The 17,427-nt window shown below is 41.1% G+C and overlaps 3 protein-coding genes across 8 annotated transcripts in view; all 3 read left to right on the top strand.

Annotated features, from left to right (window-relative positions):
• The window catches only part of LOC125724130 (uncharacterized), a 170,890-nt gene extending 163,822 nt beyond the window's left edge, over positions 1–7,068 (top strand). The window contains exon 3 of the transcript XR_007387164.1: positions 6,546–7,068. The gene's annotated coding sequence lies outside the window, so the exon portion shown is untranslated. The remainder of the gene's footprint in view (positions 1–6,545) is intronic.
• LOC125724129 (uncharacterized) overlaps positions 1–17,427 on the top strand; it is a 229,571-nt gene that overhangs the window by 63,280 nt on the left and 148,864 nt on the right. The window contains exon 3 of one of the 5 annotated variants that reach the window (XR_007387158.1): positions 6,322–6,431. The exons of 2 other annotated variants lie outside the window; for them this stretch is intronic. The gene's annotated coding sequence lies outside the window, so the exon portion shown is untranslated. Of the gene's footprint in view, positions 1–6,196; positions 6,234–6,321; positions 6,432–17,427 lie in introns of those variants that run through there. 2 more of the 5 variants (XR_007387163.1, XR_007387162.1) reach the window with 2 other exon arrangements.
• Positions 4,688–17,427, top strand: part of LOC125724132 (uncharacterized) — a 160,894-nt gene continuing 148,154 nt past the window's right edge. Inside the window, exons 1-3 of one of the 2 annotated variants that reach the window (XM_049001097.1) lie at positions 4,688–4,696; positions 5,440–6,243; positions 6,276–6,387. In XM_049001097.1, coding sequence (XP_048857054.1) covers positions 4,689–4,696; positions 5,440–6,157 — 726 coding nt within the window. In that variant the 5' untranslated portion in view covers position 4,688 and the 3' untranslated portion in view covers positions 6,158–6,243; positions 6,276–6,387. Of the gene's footprint in view, positions 4,697–5,439; positions 6,244–6,275; positions 6,388–17,427 lie in introns of those variants that run through there. The other variant, XM_049001096.1, reaches the window with a different exon arrangement.

Raw genomic sequence — 17,427 nt, forward strand, 5'->3', positions numbered from 1 at the left:
CCACGGTATTTTGATTTTTCAGGAATCATTGTGTGTACTGTATACTTTTAAATTAGTTTGCACTATATGTAGTGTCTCTGCACCTGTGCCTTACGTACTTGCTGCAGCTTGCACAACAACTTCTCTCAGGCATCAGTATAGTTTATCTAATGCAATATTTGTTGTTTGTTTATTAAGTGGTTTTAGGTATTTTGTGTGTTCCACTTAATTTAGTGTAATTAGTCCTAGTTGACTCAGGTTTAGTTTGATATTTCCTTCTGTTTGTTCCTCTGCATCATGCTACTGTCATAACATGTCAATGTCTTACCTAACTTTTGTGCATTATGTTTTGGAGAGAAAAAAATCATGACTTTTTTTTTTAGATTCATCCACTGATTCTATCACCTCTGACACATCCCCCCTCAATATTTGTTTGTTTGTTTGTTTATGTATTTGCTTGGGGGGTGGAATTAACAAACAGAAATAACTGAATGAATCAGGGTAGTGAAAAACATTTATAAACTTATAATTTTGGTATTGGTATGATCCTGTTCTGGTTAGTTAGCCGAGGGAGTAAATCATCAGGAGTTTCATCTCTCAAACTCCTACTACACTCACTCAGCATCACAGTATGGACTCCCCAATGCAACTGATCTGCACGTACTCTGGGAGGAAACCTGGTTCGGGAACAGCACCATGCAGGACAGACGAGCTCTACAGAGGGTTGTGCGATCAGCTGAGCGCACCATCTGCACCGAGCTCCCTGACCTGCACTCAATCTACAGCAGGCGGTGCTGGACCAAGGCCAAGAAGATCGTGAAGGACCTCAGCCATCCCAATAATGGACTGTTCATTTCATTAGAATCTGTAGAAATTGTGGATAAACTTGTTCTACTTTACTGACACTGTGCAAAAGTCTCTGACCACTGACTGCTATTGTTAAAACTTAAATTGCATCCATTACAAAACTAAAACAATATTTTGAAGCAACTTAAGTTTAATTTAATTAATTAAATTTTATTTTAATATAAATGTAAGTAATTAGTCAACATGTTTCAATAGCTATGATTATGTACATTACAAACCTAAAATAATATTTTGAAGCAGCTTAAGTTTAATTTAATTAATTAAATTTTATTTTAATATAAATGTAAGTAATTAGTTAACATGTTTCAATAGCTGTGATTATGTACTTTACTCAGTCTAGGAGCCATCAGGATATGCAAATGTTATTTATCCAAACCACTGTGAAACGAACAGTGTTGATGATGACTGGACTGTTTCTTTATTCAACTAAAAGTAATGAATCAAATCTAATCTTTATTTATGACTTTTTTAAATTTTATTTTATCCCCAGTGCTTCGAGCAGGCATTTCCTGCTCTGCCCCGTGTGCAAGAAGACACAGCCAAGCCTCTCAGTGCATCTGGCTAGGGTGTGCATGAAGAGGTCTTCGAAAGAGGCCATCCAGGAAGTGATGGAGAAGGAAAAGCAGAATTCCCTTGAACTTCTGCAGTGGGGCAGGGTCTTCAGCTACAGGCTGAACTTCAGCTACATTATGCCTGTCAAAGTGTGTCAGCTTAGCCATTTCAGAACCTCTGCTAAAATCATCCTAGTATTTGTAACGACCATCCAGTGCAGCCATGTATTTTTTGACTTGGCCACTAGCACACCTCATACAGTACAGCTAGTCAATCTGTCACTGACTTTTTAAACCAGTATAATTAATTATTTAATTGAGCTGTTGGTGAAATTTAACAAAATCATGGAACGGCTGAGGTGCCGCTGGGGAGAAGTTTGGGAACTGAAGCGGTGTTCATCTAGCCATCCAACTAGATATCAGTAACGCTTTAGAAAACAGAAGAAGTTATTACTAGTTTTTATTGTGTTACTCTTAATTTGCACATGTTCTAATGTTAAATTGTGTCATTTATTCTAAGTCAAAGTACACTTGCTACCCAGATAAACAGCTTTAAACATTTCTTTGGACTGCCTAAGACTTTCACACAGTACTGTATGTCTTAGAACATAAGAAATTTACAAATTAGAGGAGGCCTTTCGGCCCATCAAACTCATTTGGGAAGAACTTAACTAATAGCTCAAAGTTGTTAAAATCTTATCTAGCTCTGATTTAATCATCTCTCCCAATATAATATTGGGATAATTTATTCTCTTCAGAGGCCTCCATAGAATAGTGCATCCATCCCCTCACTTATGTTCAGACAGTCAGAATAACAACAGCATCATCAATTTCACAGCTAGATTTAAAAATTGCTTTAACATAGAGTGATTACAGAAAAAAAGGTAAACAAATATTAACAAGATTATTAAAACGTAATAGACATATTCGTCATTCAGACATATTGCGCTTTTTTAAGAGCAGAAGGGATACATTAAATCACGATTATATTTTGTCCATAATATATATATATATATATATATATATATATTTACATATATATATATATGGTGGTGCAGTGGTTAACACTGTTGCCTCACACCTCTGGGACCCAGGTTCGAGTCTCTGCCTGGATTACATGTGTGTGGAGTTTGCATGTTCTCCCCGTGTCCTCGTGGGGTTTCCTCCGGGTACTCCGGTGTACCCCCACAATCAAAAACATGCTGAGGCTAATTGGAGTTACTAAATTGCCCATAGGTGTGCATGTGAGAGTGAATGGTATGTGAGTGTGACCTGCGATGGGCTGGCCCCCCATCCTAGGTTGTTCCCTGCCTCGTGCCCATTGGGAACTGGGATAGGCTCAGGAACCCCCGCGACCCAGTAGGATAAGCAGTTTGGAAAATGGATGGATGGATGGATGGATATATATATATATTTATAATTTTACATCATTATAAATGAGAACTATAAGTGATTGCTAATTACTGTTAACTAATGTCCTGTAATCAGTGGAGGCACACGGACACTTTGGCCAGTTATCCTATTTCTTCAGCGCCAGCCCAACACCCAGCACCACAGACAGTGACCTGTGTTACTGTGACATCTGGTTCCTTCATTGGCTCTATTTATTTTTCTAGAAATAACTAATTGGCTCTTCCAGACTATATGAAGAGAATATTTTATTTTTATTTAGACTAAGAAACTACAGAAAATCAGCTCTGCATGTGATCTCCCCTTTACTGCTCAAGGAGGGCACACACACATCAACAAATATCAATGCAACAATTACAGATGAACAATTTCTCACAGCTTCAGAAGAAGTCAGAGTTCTGTGTAATTCAGAAATTGTCTAAGACCTCTGCTAGAACATTTTCTGCACTTCAAAATAAATGACACCTGGGTCCATTAAAAGAAGGTGATGCTGCCTGAACCACCAGCCAAGGCTGGGAGGAAAGGGAGGAACACTAGTAAAATGAAGGAAGAAAAGCAGCCCACCCTATCTCATGGTCACGGATACAAAAGTCAGGGAGTGTTAAGAAGAAGACACCACACTTAAGACCATGGTTTTATGCAGTGAATTACACCAGAGAGAACTTTTGCATTTTAACTGTGTTACGTAACATTCCTCAGCCTTCATTTTTTTCCACAGAATGCAGGACATAATTTACGGTGCCAAACAAAACAGCGGAACTGCATTGTAGCCAATTATTTGTTTCAGTAGTTTTAAGATAAATAGAACATAAAATGGTTGTTTTACTTAGGTAAAAATCCAGTTGAAACAGACTTTATTTTAAAAAAGTTACATTGGCTTTAAGTGATGGCACATGTCGCTTGTGTTAATACTGCTTTGATTTTTGAGGATGAAGTCTGAAGTGTAGGTGACATGCAGAAGCATGCAATTTGACGTTTGGGGATTGTAGTTTTTAATGGGACAATTTGAATAAGGAATACTGGTAATATGCTTTTTAAGCTGACAGCACACGAAAATTATAATACAGAGTATTAAAAGAACCGCTCTTTAAAGGAACTGAATTATCTTAGTGTATTTTACATCACAAGCACTCTCGGTCCGTTGGGGAGTCCGTCCCACTGTACTTGGAGAATGCTGCCATGCATTAATCATAAATTTCATTCAGTTGTGCGACAGAAGTTCCCTTCTAATGTTTTCTTCAACATAACAAAGTCCCACGGTAACAAAAGCGCTGAGGCCAGGATCGTTAATTGCAATGTGGGGAATGCAGACCAGCTGGGGTGGGGGATCGTGCTCAGTCACGGTAAAAGGCAAACGGGTAAATTGTGAATACGCTCTTAATCTAACTACAGCTTCTTGAATTGTGGGAGGCGTGTGTAACATAACGTTGTTCCACATACCAATATCACTACGTATCGGTATCGCAAAACAAAGTTTTAAATGTTAAGATTCTGTCATTCTGAAAATCAGAGTATTTAAGACATTATGTTACATAGCGATTTGTGGAGATAAATGCCCTCGGACAGTAGCGTTCATTTCATATTAAGTCTCTTTAAGTCATTGTTTTATGTTATGCAGGATGAATGTGCGAATTTTAATTAATCATCCTTTAAGGGTTATATGCTTACGGTGTTGTATACTATTCTCGGTGAACAAGTTAACTTATAAAAGTCTGTTCCTCTAATTATAGAATAATATATAGAATAATTATACAAGAGCTATAATTATTATGATGTTATTATTTAATTGTGTGGGCCGTGTTGCTTGATTACATTTGACTCTTCGGCACGTGGGACGCTGCCGGTTTGAAAGACGCAGCTTCACTTGTTTTCTGCACCAAGATGACGAGGTACGTTGCTTTTCTGCTCCCATTTTATCGGATAATTTTTCTTATTTAGTATCTGTCAAATTTGCATGTATATTAAAATATGTTTGGTGAGTAAAGTCAGTATATTGCTTTTAAATAAAGTGATTTTGTTCCGGGGTACAATGTTAATTATATTTAAATTTTATGCGCAAAGTGTAGTTGATATTTCGCTTTTCCGCGTGCGCTTTACTGCGCTTAAGTAAATAATTGCGCTTGCTTGTGAGTAAATTAGTTCATTGCTTTTAAATAAAGTGAATATTGTTGCGGGCTACTGTGTTGGTTATATTTAAATTTTATGTGCAAGTCGGCTAGTTTCCTGTGCCGCAAAGTCTAGATGATATTTCACTTTTGCACGTGCGCTTTCCCGCGCTTTCATGTTGCATTCGGAAGAGGATGCGGGTGGTTGCGCTCGGTGCTGCCTACAGCAATGATATTCCAGCAGACCAGGAGAGGGCAGATGTATTGCAACAAACACAGATAAAAGTAGTGAAGCAAGACCTGAAAAGTTTGTTTGGTGACTAAAATCAGTATATTGCCATTTAGTAAAATTTAAAATTGTTCCAGGCTTCTTTCTTGATTATATGTAAATTGTATGTGAAAGTTAACTAGTTTCCTATGCTATAATGCAGTTGTTCATTGCGAAGGTGTCAGTGCAGAACTGAATTCCATGTGCCAGGAGTGACTGACAGCTCTATTGTATTGCTTGTGTGTTTTTCCTCATTCAGAAACAAACGAATTGCAAAAGCTGTCAGCTGGAGCAACGATCGATACTGGGCAACTTGGGACAAGTGGATGGAAGTGATTGACTGGGAAGATGAGGAAGAGCTGTGCTCCCCAGCAGAATCACCCTCTGACCAGGCTGACCGTTCCATCGTGTCACACACCCGAAAGCCAATTGCCAAGGCAGTTAGCTGGACGGATGATGTGTATTGGGCAGCCTGGGACAAGTGGGATGAGATCATCTGCTGGGGTGAAGAAGGAGAGTGCTCCCCAGCAACTCCACCCATCAACCAGCCTGGGAGGGATAAGGGGTTAGACATGCATGGGTTAGAGGTTTTTCTGTTAAATGAAAGGACAGTCTCCATAAAGCCTGCAGATGACCACCAAGACAGGCTGAAAATAGGAGCCGTAGTGGTCGACCTCTGCCAGTTTGAGCTAGATGGTGTAAATGATAAATTTGAAATTGTCGAAATACAAATTGGAGAGGTCAAATTGGAGGAGACTGCAGAGAGGGGTTTTAATTCAGAATTTGAATTGGAAATTATGGATGTGGAGATAGAGGTTGTAGACAGTGAATTCCAGCTGAATGTTCTTAATTGGGAAATTGCTGGAACTAAAGTGGACAAATTATTAGTGGAACACCTGAACATAAATAATCTAGAAGCAGGCAGTGTGAAGGTGTCCACATCAAATGGGAATGTGGTATATGTCAATGGTATGTGAGTGTGTTTGGTAATGATGGGTGTGAATGGTGTGTGTAAGTGGTGTGTGTGTGTGTATGAGAATGGTGATTGAATGGTGTGTGTGAGGTAATGGCGTGTGAGTGAATGGTGTGTGTGAGGTAATGGCATGTGTGAGTGAGTGTGAGTGGTAATGGCGTGTGTGAGTGAATGGTGTGTGTGAGTATATGGTGTATGTGAATGGTCTATGTGTGTGTGAATGGGGAGTGAATGGTGTGTGAGTGACTGGTGTGTGTCTGGTGTTTATGAATGGTGTGTGTGAGTGAATGCTGTGTGAATGGTGTTTATGAATGGTGTGTGTGTGAGTGAATGCTGTGTGAGTGACTGGTGTGTGAATGGTGTTTATGAATGGTGTGTGAATGAATGGTGAGTGTTTGTGTGTGTGTGTGTGTGAATGATCTGTGTGTGTGAGCCTGCCCTGTGATGGGTTGGTGTCCCATCCTGGGTTGTTCCCTGCCTCGTGCCTGTAGCCTCTGGGATCCATCTGACCGCCTGTTCCAAAAGGCAAATTGATCCCCACATCCCTGAACAGGAGAAGCGGTTTTAGAAAATGGATAAATGTTCCCAGAGGTGTGAGGCAACAGTGCTAACCACTGTACCATGCATATGTATAGGATATGTAGAAGAATACCTGTTGCAGTTATCTGATGTGTGTGTTTTTCACTCTCCCTGCCGGCCCCTGGAGGTTTGGGCTTCCCCTTTGAGTCTGGTGCCTCCCAAGGTTTCTTCCTTCTAGGGAGTTTTTCCTTGCCACTGTCGCCTATGGCTTACTCACTGGGGGCTTTGGGTGGGGGTGCTCTAAAGCGCTTTGAGACAATGTAATGTTGTGATATCGTGCTATACTTTGTTGTGTAATTTTCTATTTACTCATGCAAATAAATAATTGTTTGATAACAAAAAGCACTTGTTTCATTCTTTTTACTGCGAGCATATCAGTCACTTCCCTTGTGCTCCTGCATTCAAAAATGAAAGTTTGTCCTGCCCTGCACTTAATTGCCATGGATTCTACGGGAATGCAGACCTCTACTTTGGTGGAATCCTGCTGTTGTTGTAGATGGTCTGCTCAAACGCTTTCACATTGTGTACAAGCAGATTTGTTTCTGTATCTCTGTAGAGAAGCATTCTTTTCTTCTACCTGGCAAATCCACAAATATAATAGCAATCCACCAAGGTGCAAGTGCACCTAGCTCTTAAAGAAAATGTTAGAAAAAATTAGTTTATAGCATGTTTAAACCATAAACACAGCAGTGACTGAGTACATCCCTTGTGGACCAGGCGCCTGGCTTTGACTATTTTTTCTGCCATTAAACTAGCAAAGGTGGCTTGGCCATGACGTAAAATAACTTGTGCCTTTAAATTGTTAAAAAAAAGTCCTGTGTGTTGTAAAGTGAGGTATGAAACAGATACCAGGTCGTTTCAGTAACGGTCAGCGTACGTTTTCTTCATGTGATTTTGTGGTTTCAAATGTTTCATTGGAATCAATAGTATTTGCCAATTCCAGTTGCCAGGTAACTTCAATAATTTGAATAGAATACATGATAACATTTTAAACTAGATTACAGTTAATTGTTATTTTTCTGTTTAAAAAAGACAATTGCTGTAATTTACATACGACAAAACCTGTAAAAGACATTTTGGAATTCTTTTCTAAATGAAATGAAGGTACTTTGTTACTCCCCTTGGGGAAATTCTATTTTCACCTACCCCATTTTGCCCTACTTGACACATGGGCACAGACGAAGGTGACAGCAAACCTGGCAGCAAAGGGCAGCCACCTGTAGGGACACCCATGGAGCTGGGGGTTTTACAGTGATTAACAGCAATTTTGCAATACTTTTCTGGCAGTTTTTTTTGCTAGGAATTTACAGTCAATTCTACACTGAAACAGACGTCATTCCTAAGCGCAGCATGGACTGCTTCTGGACACAGTATCAAATGCGACTTCCAGAGTCACTTGAGTAAGCTGGAGATGCTACATCCCCGGGTAAGATTACCTGCAGTAGGCAGCCTACCAAAAGAGGGCCTTTCCTGTTCCCTTGGTGAATTAGAAAACCAGTGGAGAGAGCTCTCCTGTTGCAGTTTCACAGAGATGAACAACATGGAGAACTTTGGATTGAGGTTTTGCAGTATGAGGGTGCTGAAGGAAAAAGGAGTTTTAAAGACATTGGTCTGCCTGTACTGCAGATTTTGTCTCTGCCCATTTCAGATGTTCATGTAAAGCGTGAATTTACTAATGTGACATTCCTTAAATATAACCACCGAAACAGAACGGTTGTAAATTTGCTGTCCAGATTGGTAGATGTACAACTTGGACTGCAAAGAGATGGACTGACACAGAGGCGGAGCTATGGATAGGCCTGGGTGGGATTGACAGCTGGGCCCACCCATTCAGATTAATGAAATTACATTTTTTATATATAAATTACCGGCTTCTAACTGTTCCTATACATCACTGTTGTTACTGTGGCAAGTACAATAGAATGTGTGAGCTCCCTCTAGTGGTGCTCTAGGTAGAACACCACAGTCGTAGGTGTATTATTGTTGCAGTCACCATGTTGTAAATATATAAGCCAATTTAAGAAAATTTGGGGTAATGAGTTTCACTCAGAAGTCCATCCATCAGCCACTTTTCCATATTTAAAGGCTGCAGGAGGATGCTCACATGGAAAAAAAAGACTAATTCATTTCTTTATCCAAAACTATTTCTTTCCTCATTCATTAAAACGAAAAGAGCTTTAACTTGTGCGTGCATTGCTTCATTTTAAGCAGCATTATGGAGTATCATTGAAGATAGAAAAGTTTATGAAGGGTCTGATTTTCGACATCTTTTACTCCTGGTTTGGGCTATAAAATTGGAAGGAGTTGCCAAACATGACCGTGCAGGGTCTGCGCTGTTCTCATCTGTGAACAGTGTGTGGGCTTGTGGGTCAGGCATAAATTTGGGGGGAGGGGCTCCCTCCAGCAGTAAAATAGGGAGATATCCCCCAAAATAATATAATTCTTCATATTCAAAAAAGTACAGATAAAATTAATCTATCTCACCAGTTAATGTAAAGTTTTTTCACCCCAAGCACACCTACCCTTCCCGAAAATGGTTTAGTCTGAAGTCCTGCTCTGGGGTACGTTTCCTATACCACGATGCACTTTGCAAAAGACAAATATATATCAGGAAAATATATAGCAGGAGATGAAAGAAAAAAGATACATTCTGCGGGCCATGGCTGCTGCCGCCTGGCAGAGGGTATGAGGAGGAAGTGCAGGGACGATGTCAGCATCACCAAAAGGATGGTTGCAGCACTCTGGAGGGAGCAGGTGAGGTGGGCTGGGGGGAGCACCAGTCTGCATTCTCTCACTCCTGGGGAGGACCGAGTATTGGCCATCCTAGATCTCAGAAGCACTTGAGGGAGTCCCGGGGTGCATAAATCTCTGTAGTCTACCCACCTCCCAGACATCTGTGCTTTCTACTCCCCAGCCACTTCCTCTTGGCCCACCAACATTTGTCCCCCTGTAGTGTGATCACCAGGGTTCCTCAATGTGTGGCACCTCCACACCTGGCTCCTCTACATCAGCCATCCCTCCTATAGGCCCCTCTACATCAGGGCGACACTGTCCCCTGAGTCCCCAGAATACCTTTCAGTCTGGTAGATCACCAAACCCCAACCATCCTGCTTCCTTGTCACCACACGCCCCTCCTTCCCCCCACGCACTCAAGCCCACTGGTGCAGAAACATTCGCTGCCAATGTAGTGAAGAGCTCCTCAGGTCTGAAGGTGGAAAAAATATCTGTTCTGAGGGGCATCCGGGAGGAACCGGCAGCCCTGATGGAGCAGTATGAAAGACACCATAAAGAGGTGATCGCCTACCGGAGAGAGACACTGGCCTTACTGGCCCAAAGGGTCAGGAGGCCCAGTGTGACAATATACTGTATCTCCCCACCTCTTAATGTCAAGGGCGCCTCCAAGGGGCGGCCACATCCCTCCTTGGAAACCTCTGGCCACCCCTGTGGCAGCCCCCAAATATGGCTGTAGAGAGATTGTTTTATAGCGAAAGCTGTGGTGCACTCAGGGACCATTAACTGTGTAGCACCTGGGGCCTGCATCATGAAACTGAAAGTCTGAGTTAGAACAAAAGTTTTAGCCTAATAAAGTCAAACAAATGCAATGCGCGATCATAAAAATCATGCCTGTAAGAAGGCTCCTGCAGTTTTAAGGGCGCACCGGTGCATGCAAAGGACTGTGGGTGCACTGTGGGGACACCGAGGCACGCGCTGACAGCGTGTTAGAACTTAAAGTTTTTCCTGGTCAGCAATATATGGAAGTCCTTACATTATATGTATGTATTAAGTTATATAATTGTGCTATGTAATTACCGAATGACGCTAAACTCATTTAGTTTGGCTTTAATTATGCTGATGTTTAATGCCGGTGTTGTGCTGCAAACTGCCCCTCTGCCACGGATTGTAATCTTTCATTTTAAAGGAAGTGTAACTTCATTTATCTTGCTTTAAGCAAACTGAAAACTCACATTACTTGTTTATAATGATATTTTACAGACAAACCTGAAGTTAAGATTAACTACCTCCTGTAAAACGTCGCAAATGTGACATGATTTAAAGGCGACAGTAATGCTTCGCTTTTCGACGACAGACGCCTTCAGTCGCAAGAAGTGTTTCATTTTCTTGAATAATATTTTTGATACTTTGTTGAATTAATTCTGCCTCGATATTTTTGATATTCTGTCTTCTTTTCATACTTATAATGCGGCGAATAGCTTCATACTCGGCACATCACACCTGGAAATAAAATAACATCGAACTAAGCAACAGAAGTAATCAGAACATAAGAACATAAGAACTATACAAACGAGAGGAGGCCATTCGGCCCATCAAGCTCGCTTGGGGAGAACTAAACTAATAGCTCAGAGTCGTTAAAATCTTATCTAGCTCTGATTTAAAGGAACCCAAGGATTCAGCTTGCACTACATTATCAGGAAGGCTATTCCATACTCTGACTACACGCTGCGTAAAGAAGTGCTTCCTTAAATCCAGCTTGAAATGTTCTCCCGCTAATTTCCACCTATGGCCACGAGTTCGTGTATTTAAACTAATGCTGAAGTAACTATTTGGTTGAACAGCATCCAAACCTGTTAGAATCTTATATACCTAGATCATGTCCCCCCTCAATCTCCTTTGCTTGAGACTGAACAGATTTAGCTCAAGTAACCGTTCCTCGTATGACATTCCTCTAAGACCAGGAATCATTTTTGTAGCCCTACGCTGCACCTTTTCTAAGGCCACAATGTCCTTTTTAAGATATGGTGACCAAACCTGCACACAATATTCTAGGTGAGGTCTCACCAAGGAATTGTATAATCTTAGCATTACCTCCCTTGACTTAAACTCCACACACCTGGAGATATACCCCAACATCCTATTGGCCTTTTTTATTGCTTCCCCACACTGGCGAGAATGGGACATGGAAGCATCAACATACACACCAAGGTCTTTCTCATGATCAGCTACCTTTATTTCAGTGACACCCATGAAATACCTGTACTTTATATTTCTGCTCCCTAGATGGAGTACCTTACATTTATCGACGTTAAATTTCATCTGCCAGGTATCGGCCCAGTCACTAATTAAATCAAGATCCCGCTGTAGCTGCTGAGCCACTAATTCAGTATCTGCTACACCACCCACCTTGGTGTCATCTGCAAATTTCACCAGTTTACTGTATATATTGGTATCCATATCATTTATGTAAATTAGGAACAATAGTGGTCCTAAAATCGAACCCTGCGGTACCCCACTATGAACGCAAGCCCACTGTGACATTGTGCCTCTTATAACTACTCGCTGTTTCCTATCTGTTAACCAGTTATCAATCCAGGTGGCTACGGTACCTAAAATACCTGTCACTTTGAGTTTAAGTAGGAGCCTCTTGTGGGGGACAACATCAAAAGCCTTTTGGAAATCTAAGTAGATGACAAGTAGTCAGCACCCTGCACTTCTTAGTATTTAGAAGTTATGTTTTTCATTGGGTCGAACTTGCTATATCTTGACGTTAAAATTTAGAAAGCTATGTGATTTAAAAGTACTTTTTTCACTTTAATATGACATTATTTTATTAATGCTATATTATTCGTTAAACTTTTGTTTTAGTAGTGTGTGAGATCACAATCACCAGTTACAGCTACTCTTTGCTGAAACAGACATTAGACTAATTATGTCTGGATAACTGAGTACATACTGTATTGTGCATTTTTTCCCAGTGGCGAGTCTCCAAAGTTAGCCAGACTTCTGCATCAAGCTGCAAGGATATTAATGAGACAGTCTGAAAATTCAGACATAGTTGTAGCAGAAGCGACATCACTGGTGTCAAATCAAACACCTGGGGTGTCAACCTCAGCCAGTCTTTCTGCACTTGTTGCACATTCTGAATTTAACACATCTAGACAGGACCAGATTGAAAGAAATCTAGTCCAGCTGTTCCAGTTGTATGACCGTTTTAAGAGGACAAAGGGACCCATACCAAAGGGTGAAATAGAGAGCAAGTATAACAACAGAGTCATGGACACATGACTTCTTCTGTTTTGCGGAAAAAGATGTCCATCCTTTGCCAGAAGAACATAGTCATTTACAGAACTGTGGCCTAGGTAGGAAGCGAATAACATTCCCAGATAAAAATGGCAATTACAAAGACCTCTGAGATGTCCTGTATGCAGCTTATCCACCACTTAATACTTCTGGAGGATTTCAAATTTTGGCATGTTTTAGATCAATATATTTGGAACCTCTGCCAATACCACCCAATGGATATAGCGTGAAATACCTTAGAACAGAGAGTGGTTTGAATCAGGCAGTCGACTATATCCGTCCACTCCGTCCAAGTTAGCATAAGCACAGATGGATTGTGTAAGCTTAATGAGGTTAGTCACAAAAAATCTTGCCTTTTTTGTACACTTGTAAATGTTTCATGAAAGCATCTCACTTCTCCTACGAAATATCTTCAATTTCTTTAAACTACTACAAATAATTACTAAATAGAGTTATGTTCAGAGATTTACATATGTCTTGTTTGTATTATGCTGTGTTTAACTGTTATGCTTTCTACCTTAAGGGCCAAGCATTGGTGCTGGAAAAATGTCAGACCTGTAGAAATTATATTCCCATGCAGTCTCTAGTTCAGCATGTTGAACAGTGCTCAAGGTAAAATACATGATTTAGACTTTTTTTGTCTTGCATCACCTGAGACATTATTTCAATGTGTGTTAAATGGACTTTAAAACTTGCTGAGCATTTGTTAAAGTATTTAGATGTATGCTGAGTGATTTTAATGTATCATTTAAATGAAAATGTCTTTATATTCTTCTTCTTGTAAAGCAAAACCAACAGCCAGATACCAGATGCCAGGCAGAGGAAGCACCTTGTACTTCACAATCACTAGCTAACATCCAAGCTGATATCACCCCGCAGATTTTAACTTCCACTGTTATAGACACAGAAAGTCCATCTGTTTGTACATACAGGTATGATTAATGTAAATGAGGTCTCAGAAAGATAGAAAATGTAAGAACAACCTCAAATGAGCAAATTTTTTCAGGGACTATTTGGACCTTGTTTGCTCTGATGTGAGTGAGTCAGAGGATGAACAAATCAGTCGAGCTATAGAAGAGTCATTGATAGAAATGTCAAGTGAGTTTAATGTTCAAATGTCGCAATTTTGTTATGTAGTGTTTTTTTATGTTTGGTTGTGTGACTGTCTTTTCAGGCTGCAGGATGTCTTGCAGATGCTGCAAAAGGAATATTGATAAGGATGAAGCTCTTCGCTTCAACATCAACCGGAAGAACATTTAGGATGGTGCTGTCCGCACAATGAGGAGACCAAATTTCTCTGCCAGAAAGAGAATTGATGCCAAATTCACTTATGAGGGAAATTCTGTAGAAGCAGTTTATATGGGTGGCCCAATGAGGGAGTTCTTCAGACTTGCATTTCAACATATAAGGCAGAGCCCAGTGTTCACAGGTTCTGACTACCAGCGAGTTTTGGAGTGCCATATATGTGTGTAAGTGTTGCAGAGGGAAACCATCAAACATTTCATATATATGTCAGGCTTTGGTTACTGTTGAGAATGTAATTGCATGATTTCTCATCTTTCTCTGGTAGCTTTAAAAGAAAACAGCTACTTTTATGCAGGAGAGTTGATTGCAATGGGCATAGTTCAAGGAGGACCATCCCCACGTTTCTTTGCTCCAGTCTTGTATCAAGCCATAGTGTCAGGTGCAGATAGTGCAGACATTGAGGACATTCATGATCATGAATTAAAAAGCTTGCTGTCAGAGGTAGGGGAAGAACGTGAATAATTGCATTTCAGACTGCTGTACAATTTTAAAATGGTGTTTATAGCAATGTTTACGTATTCTTTAGTACGTTTTGTCAGTTCTCTTTATGCTCATGTGCATTTGAAAAGCTTGATATTAATGTTTGCATGAACAAATAATTCACTGTAAAAATAAATGTTTTCAATCCAGTGTCAAGTTGTGGCTTCAGAGTTTAAGAAAAACCTGAACAAAGCTGTTGAAAGATGTGAGACCCACCTGATGCTGGCTGGATGTCTGCGAAGCATCTCTGTCAGTAATAAAAATGAAGTGGTGCAAGACGTCATTAATTGGTTTGTCCTTCAGGATAAGGAAACACTTTGAAAGGCATGTTCCTCATCATGTATTATCCATGTTCAAAGTTTATAGGGCATTCAAAATTAGTGGATGTTTTTTTTCTCTTTTGATCAATGTATCAAAATTTTTTATAGGTTCCAGGATGGGCTTCGTAGCTGTGGACTACTGGATGCTATCCAGAGCCATCCAGGCGTATTCAGAACGGTATTTACAAAGATCAACGAAAAGCTTACAGCTGAGAGTATTGAACAGCAGTTTACAGAACAAAGGTCTGAGCGAGGGAGCGACAAATACAAAATCGAAAATGAAGCTATCTCTTGGATGCTAAGAGAAGGTATTCCTCAACCACAATTAGAACCAAACTTAAAAGGATGTGGAATTCTAAAGAATGATGGTTCTTCCTAATATCAGCACTACATATATTTAAGTAAAATTCAGCCTTATTTACTTTATACATGGAACCTGGCAAAAGCAGCCAGCCATTACTGACACATGAGAAATTATAGATAGAACATTTTTCTTCTAAAATGTATAGTAATTTGTATCAAAATTGTAACTAATTAAAAATTAACTGACTAAGTATATATGACTATACTATACGCTACATAGTGCAGGACAGTTACACTTATTTTTGCATTGTTCATTGATTTTGCATATGCTTCATACAGGTTGATAGAACTGTTTGTTGTTACATTATTTTTACACTACAGAGACTTAAACTGTGCCTTATTGGCTCTTAAACTCAGAATCTCTCGAGTCCCCTTTAGGAACAGGCTGGGTCATATGATTTGACATGTTACACACTGGATAACTGTAACAGGTTTTCTCCTATATATCCCATACATGGGGATGGCACAGTGGTGCAGTGGTTAGCACTGTTGTCTCACAACTCTGGGACCATCCAACCATCCATCTTCTGAAACTGCTTCTCCTGTTCAGGGCCGCAGGGGCTTCTCCTGTTCAGGGCCGCATTTAAACCCAAATCCCAGAGGTGTGAGGCGAAAGCGCTAACCACTGCATCACCGTGCCACCCGCCTCTGGGAACATACTGCGGTTAATTGGAGTTAACAAGTTGACCATGAGTGTGAATGGTGCACACAGGCAGGCATGTAAGTAGGCAGGCATGTAAGTAGGCAGGCATGTAAGTAGGCAGGCAGACAGGCAAGCGCGCGCGAACACAGACAGGCAAGTATGCACACATGCATAAAGGCACTCCTCCAAACAGTCAAGCACACACGCACACAGGCAGGCACACACACACATAGGCACGCACAAATGTACGCACACAGGCACGCACGCAGACACACACACACATAGGCAGGCACAGACACAGGTAGGCTCACAGGCACTCAGAGGCACCCATGCATGCAAGGACACACAGAGACACAGGTGCATACAAGCACACAGGAATGCACGGACACAGGCACGCAAGCACAGGCATGCACAGAGGCATGCACACACACAGACATATACACACAGGCAGGCACACACACGGACACACACAGGCGCGCAGACAGGTAGGTACTTACACAGGAATGCACGCACCCACACAAGCACGCATGCACTCACACAGGCAGACATGTATACAGGCACGCAGACAGGTAGGTACTTACACAGGCATGCACACATGCAGGCACGCATGCACGCACAAAACTCCTCGTCCTTAACCCAGGACTTCCAAACATAAGCAAAACACAGTTACAATATTAGTTGTAATTATTAGCATTAGTAAGATTCCCCTTACATTGCATAATAGGTAAGAAATAAATGGATGTAGGGGCGGCATGGTGGTGCAGTGGTTAGCACTGTTGCCTCACACCTCTGGGACCCAGGTTCGAGTCTTCGCCTGGGTCACATGTGTGGGGAGTTTGCATGTTCTCCCCATGTCATCGTGGGGTTTCCTCCGGGTACTCCGGTTTCCCCCCACAGTCCAAAAACATGCTGAGGCTAATTGGAGTCGCTAAATTGCCCATAGGTGTGCCTGTGTGAGTGAATGGTGTGTGAGTGTGCCCTGCGATGGGCTGGCCCCCCATCCTGGGTTGTTCCCAGCCTCGTGCCCATTGCTTCCGGGATAGGCTCCGGACCCCCCGCGACCCGATAGGATAAGCGGTTTGGAAAATGGATGGATGGATAAATGGATGTAGAGAAGAAACATGTTTACAATTCAAAGTATATTAGAGATGCTGTAAGTATGTATGTGAAGGGTTCAATGGGGCTAATCCCACAATGATTAAAAACAATTTGACAAATTCAAATAACAGGCTGAGAAGGATGTTCAGCTTCAGCCACCGGCTCTCGTTTTTGACAGTGGGGTGTAATTTTGCCGGTTCTTTCCTTTCTTCTGTTTCCCATACGTTGTTTGCAGAGGCCCCTTCACCACATCGCCATGTGATGTGGACACCTTCACACTGCCTGCTTCTAGATCATTTATGTTGAGGTGTTCCACTTTAGTTTCAGCAATGTGTAAATTAACATCATTCAGCTGGAATTCATCGTCTACAACTTCTAATAATAATAATAATAATCAATACTTTATTAATCCCTGTGGGGATATTGCGTTTTTTGTGTCTCCCTCAACAT

Source organism: Brienomyrus brachyistius, unplaced genomic scaffold (genome assembly GCF_023856365.1).
Source record: "Brienomyrus brachyistius isolate T26 unplaced genomic scaffold, BBRACH_0.4 scaffold55, whole genome shotgun sequence".
Lineage (NCBI taxonomy): Eukaryota > Metazoa > Chordata > Actinopteri > Osteoglossiformes > Mormyridae > Brienomyrus > Brienomyrus brachyistius.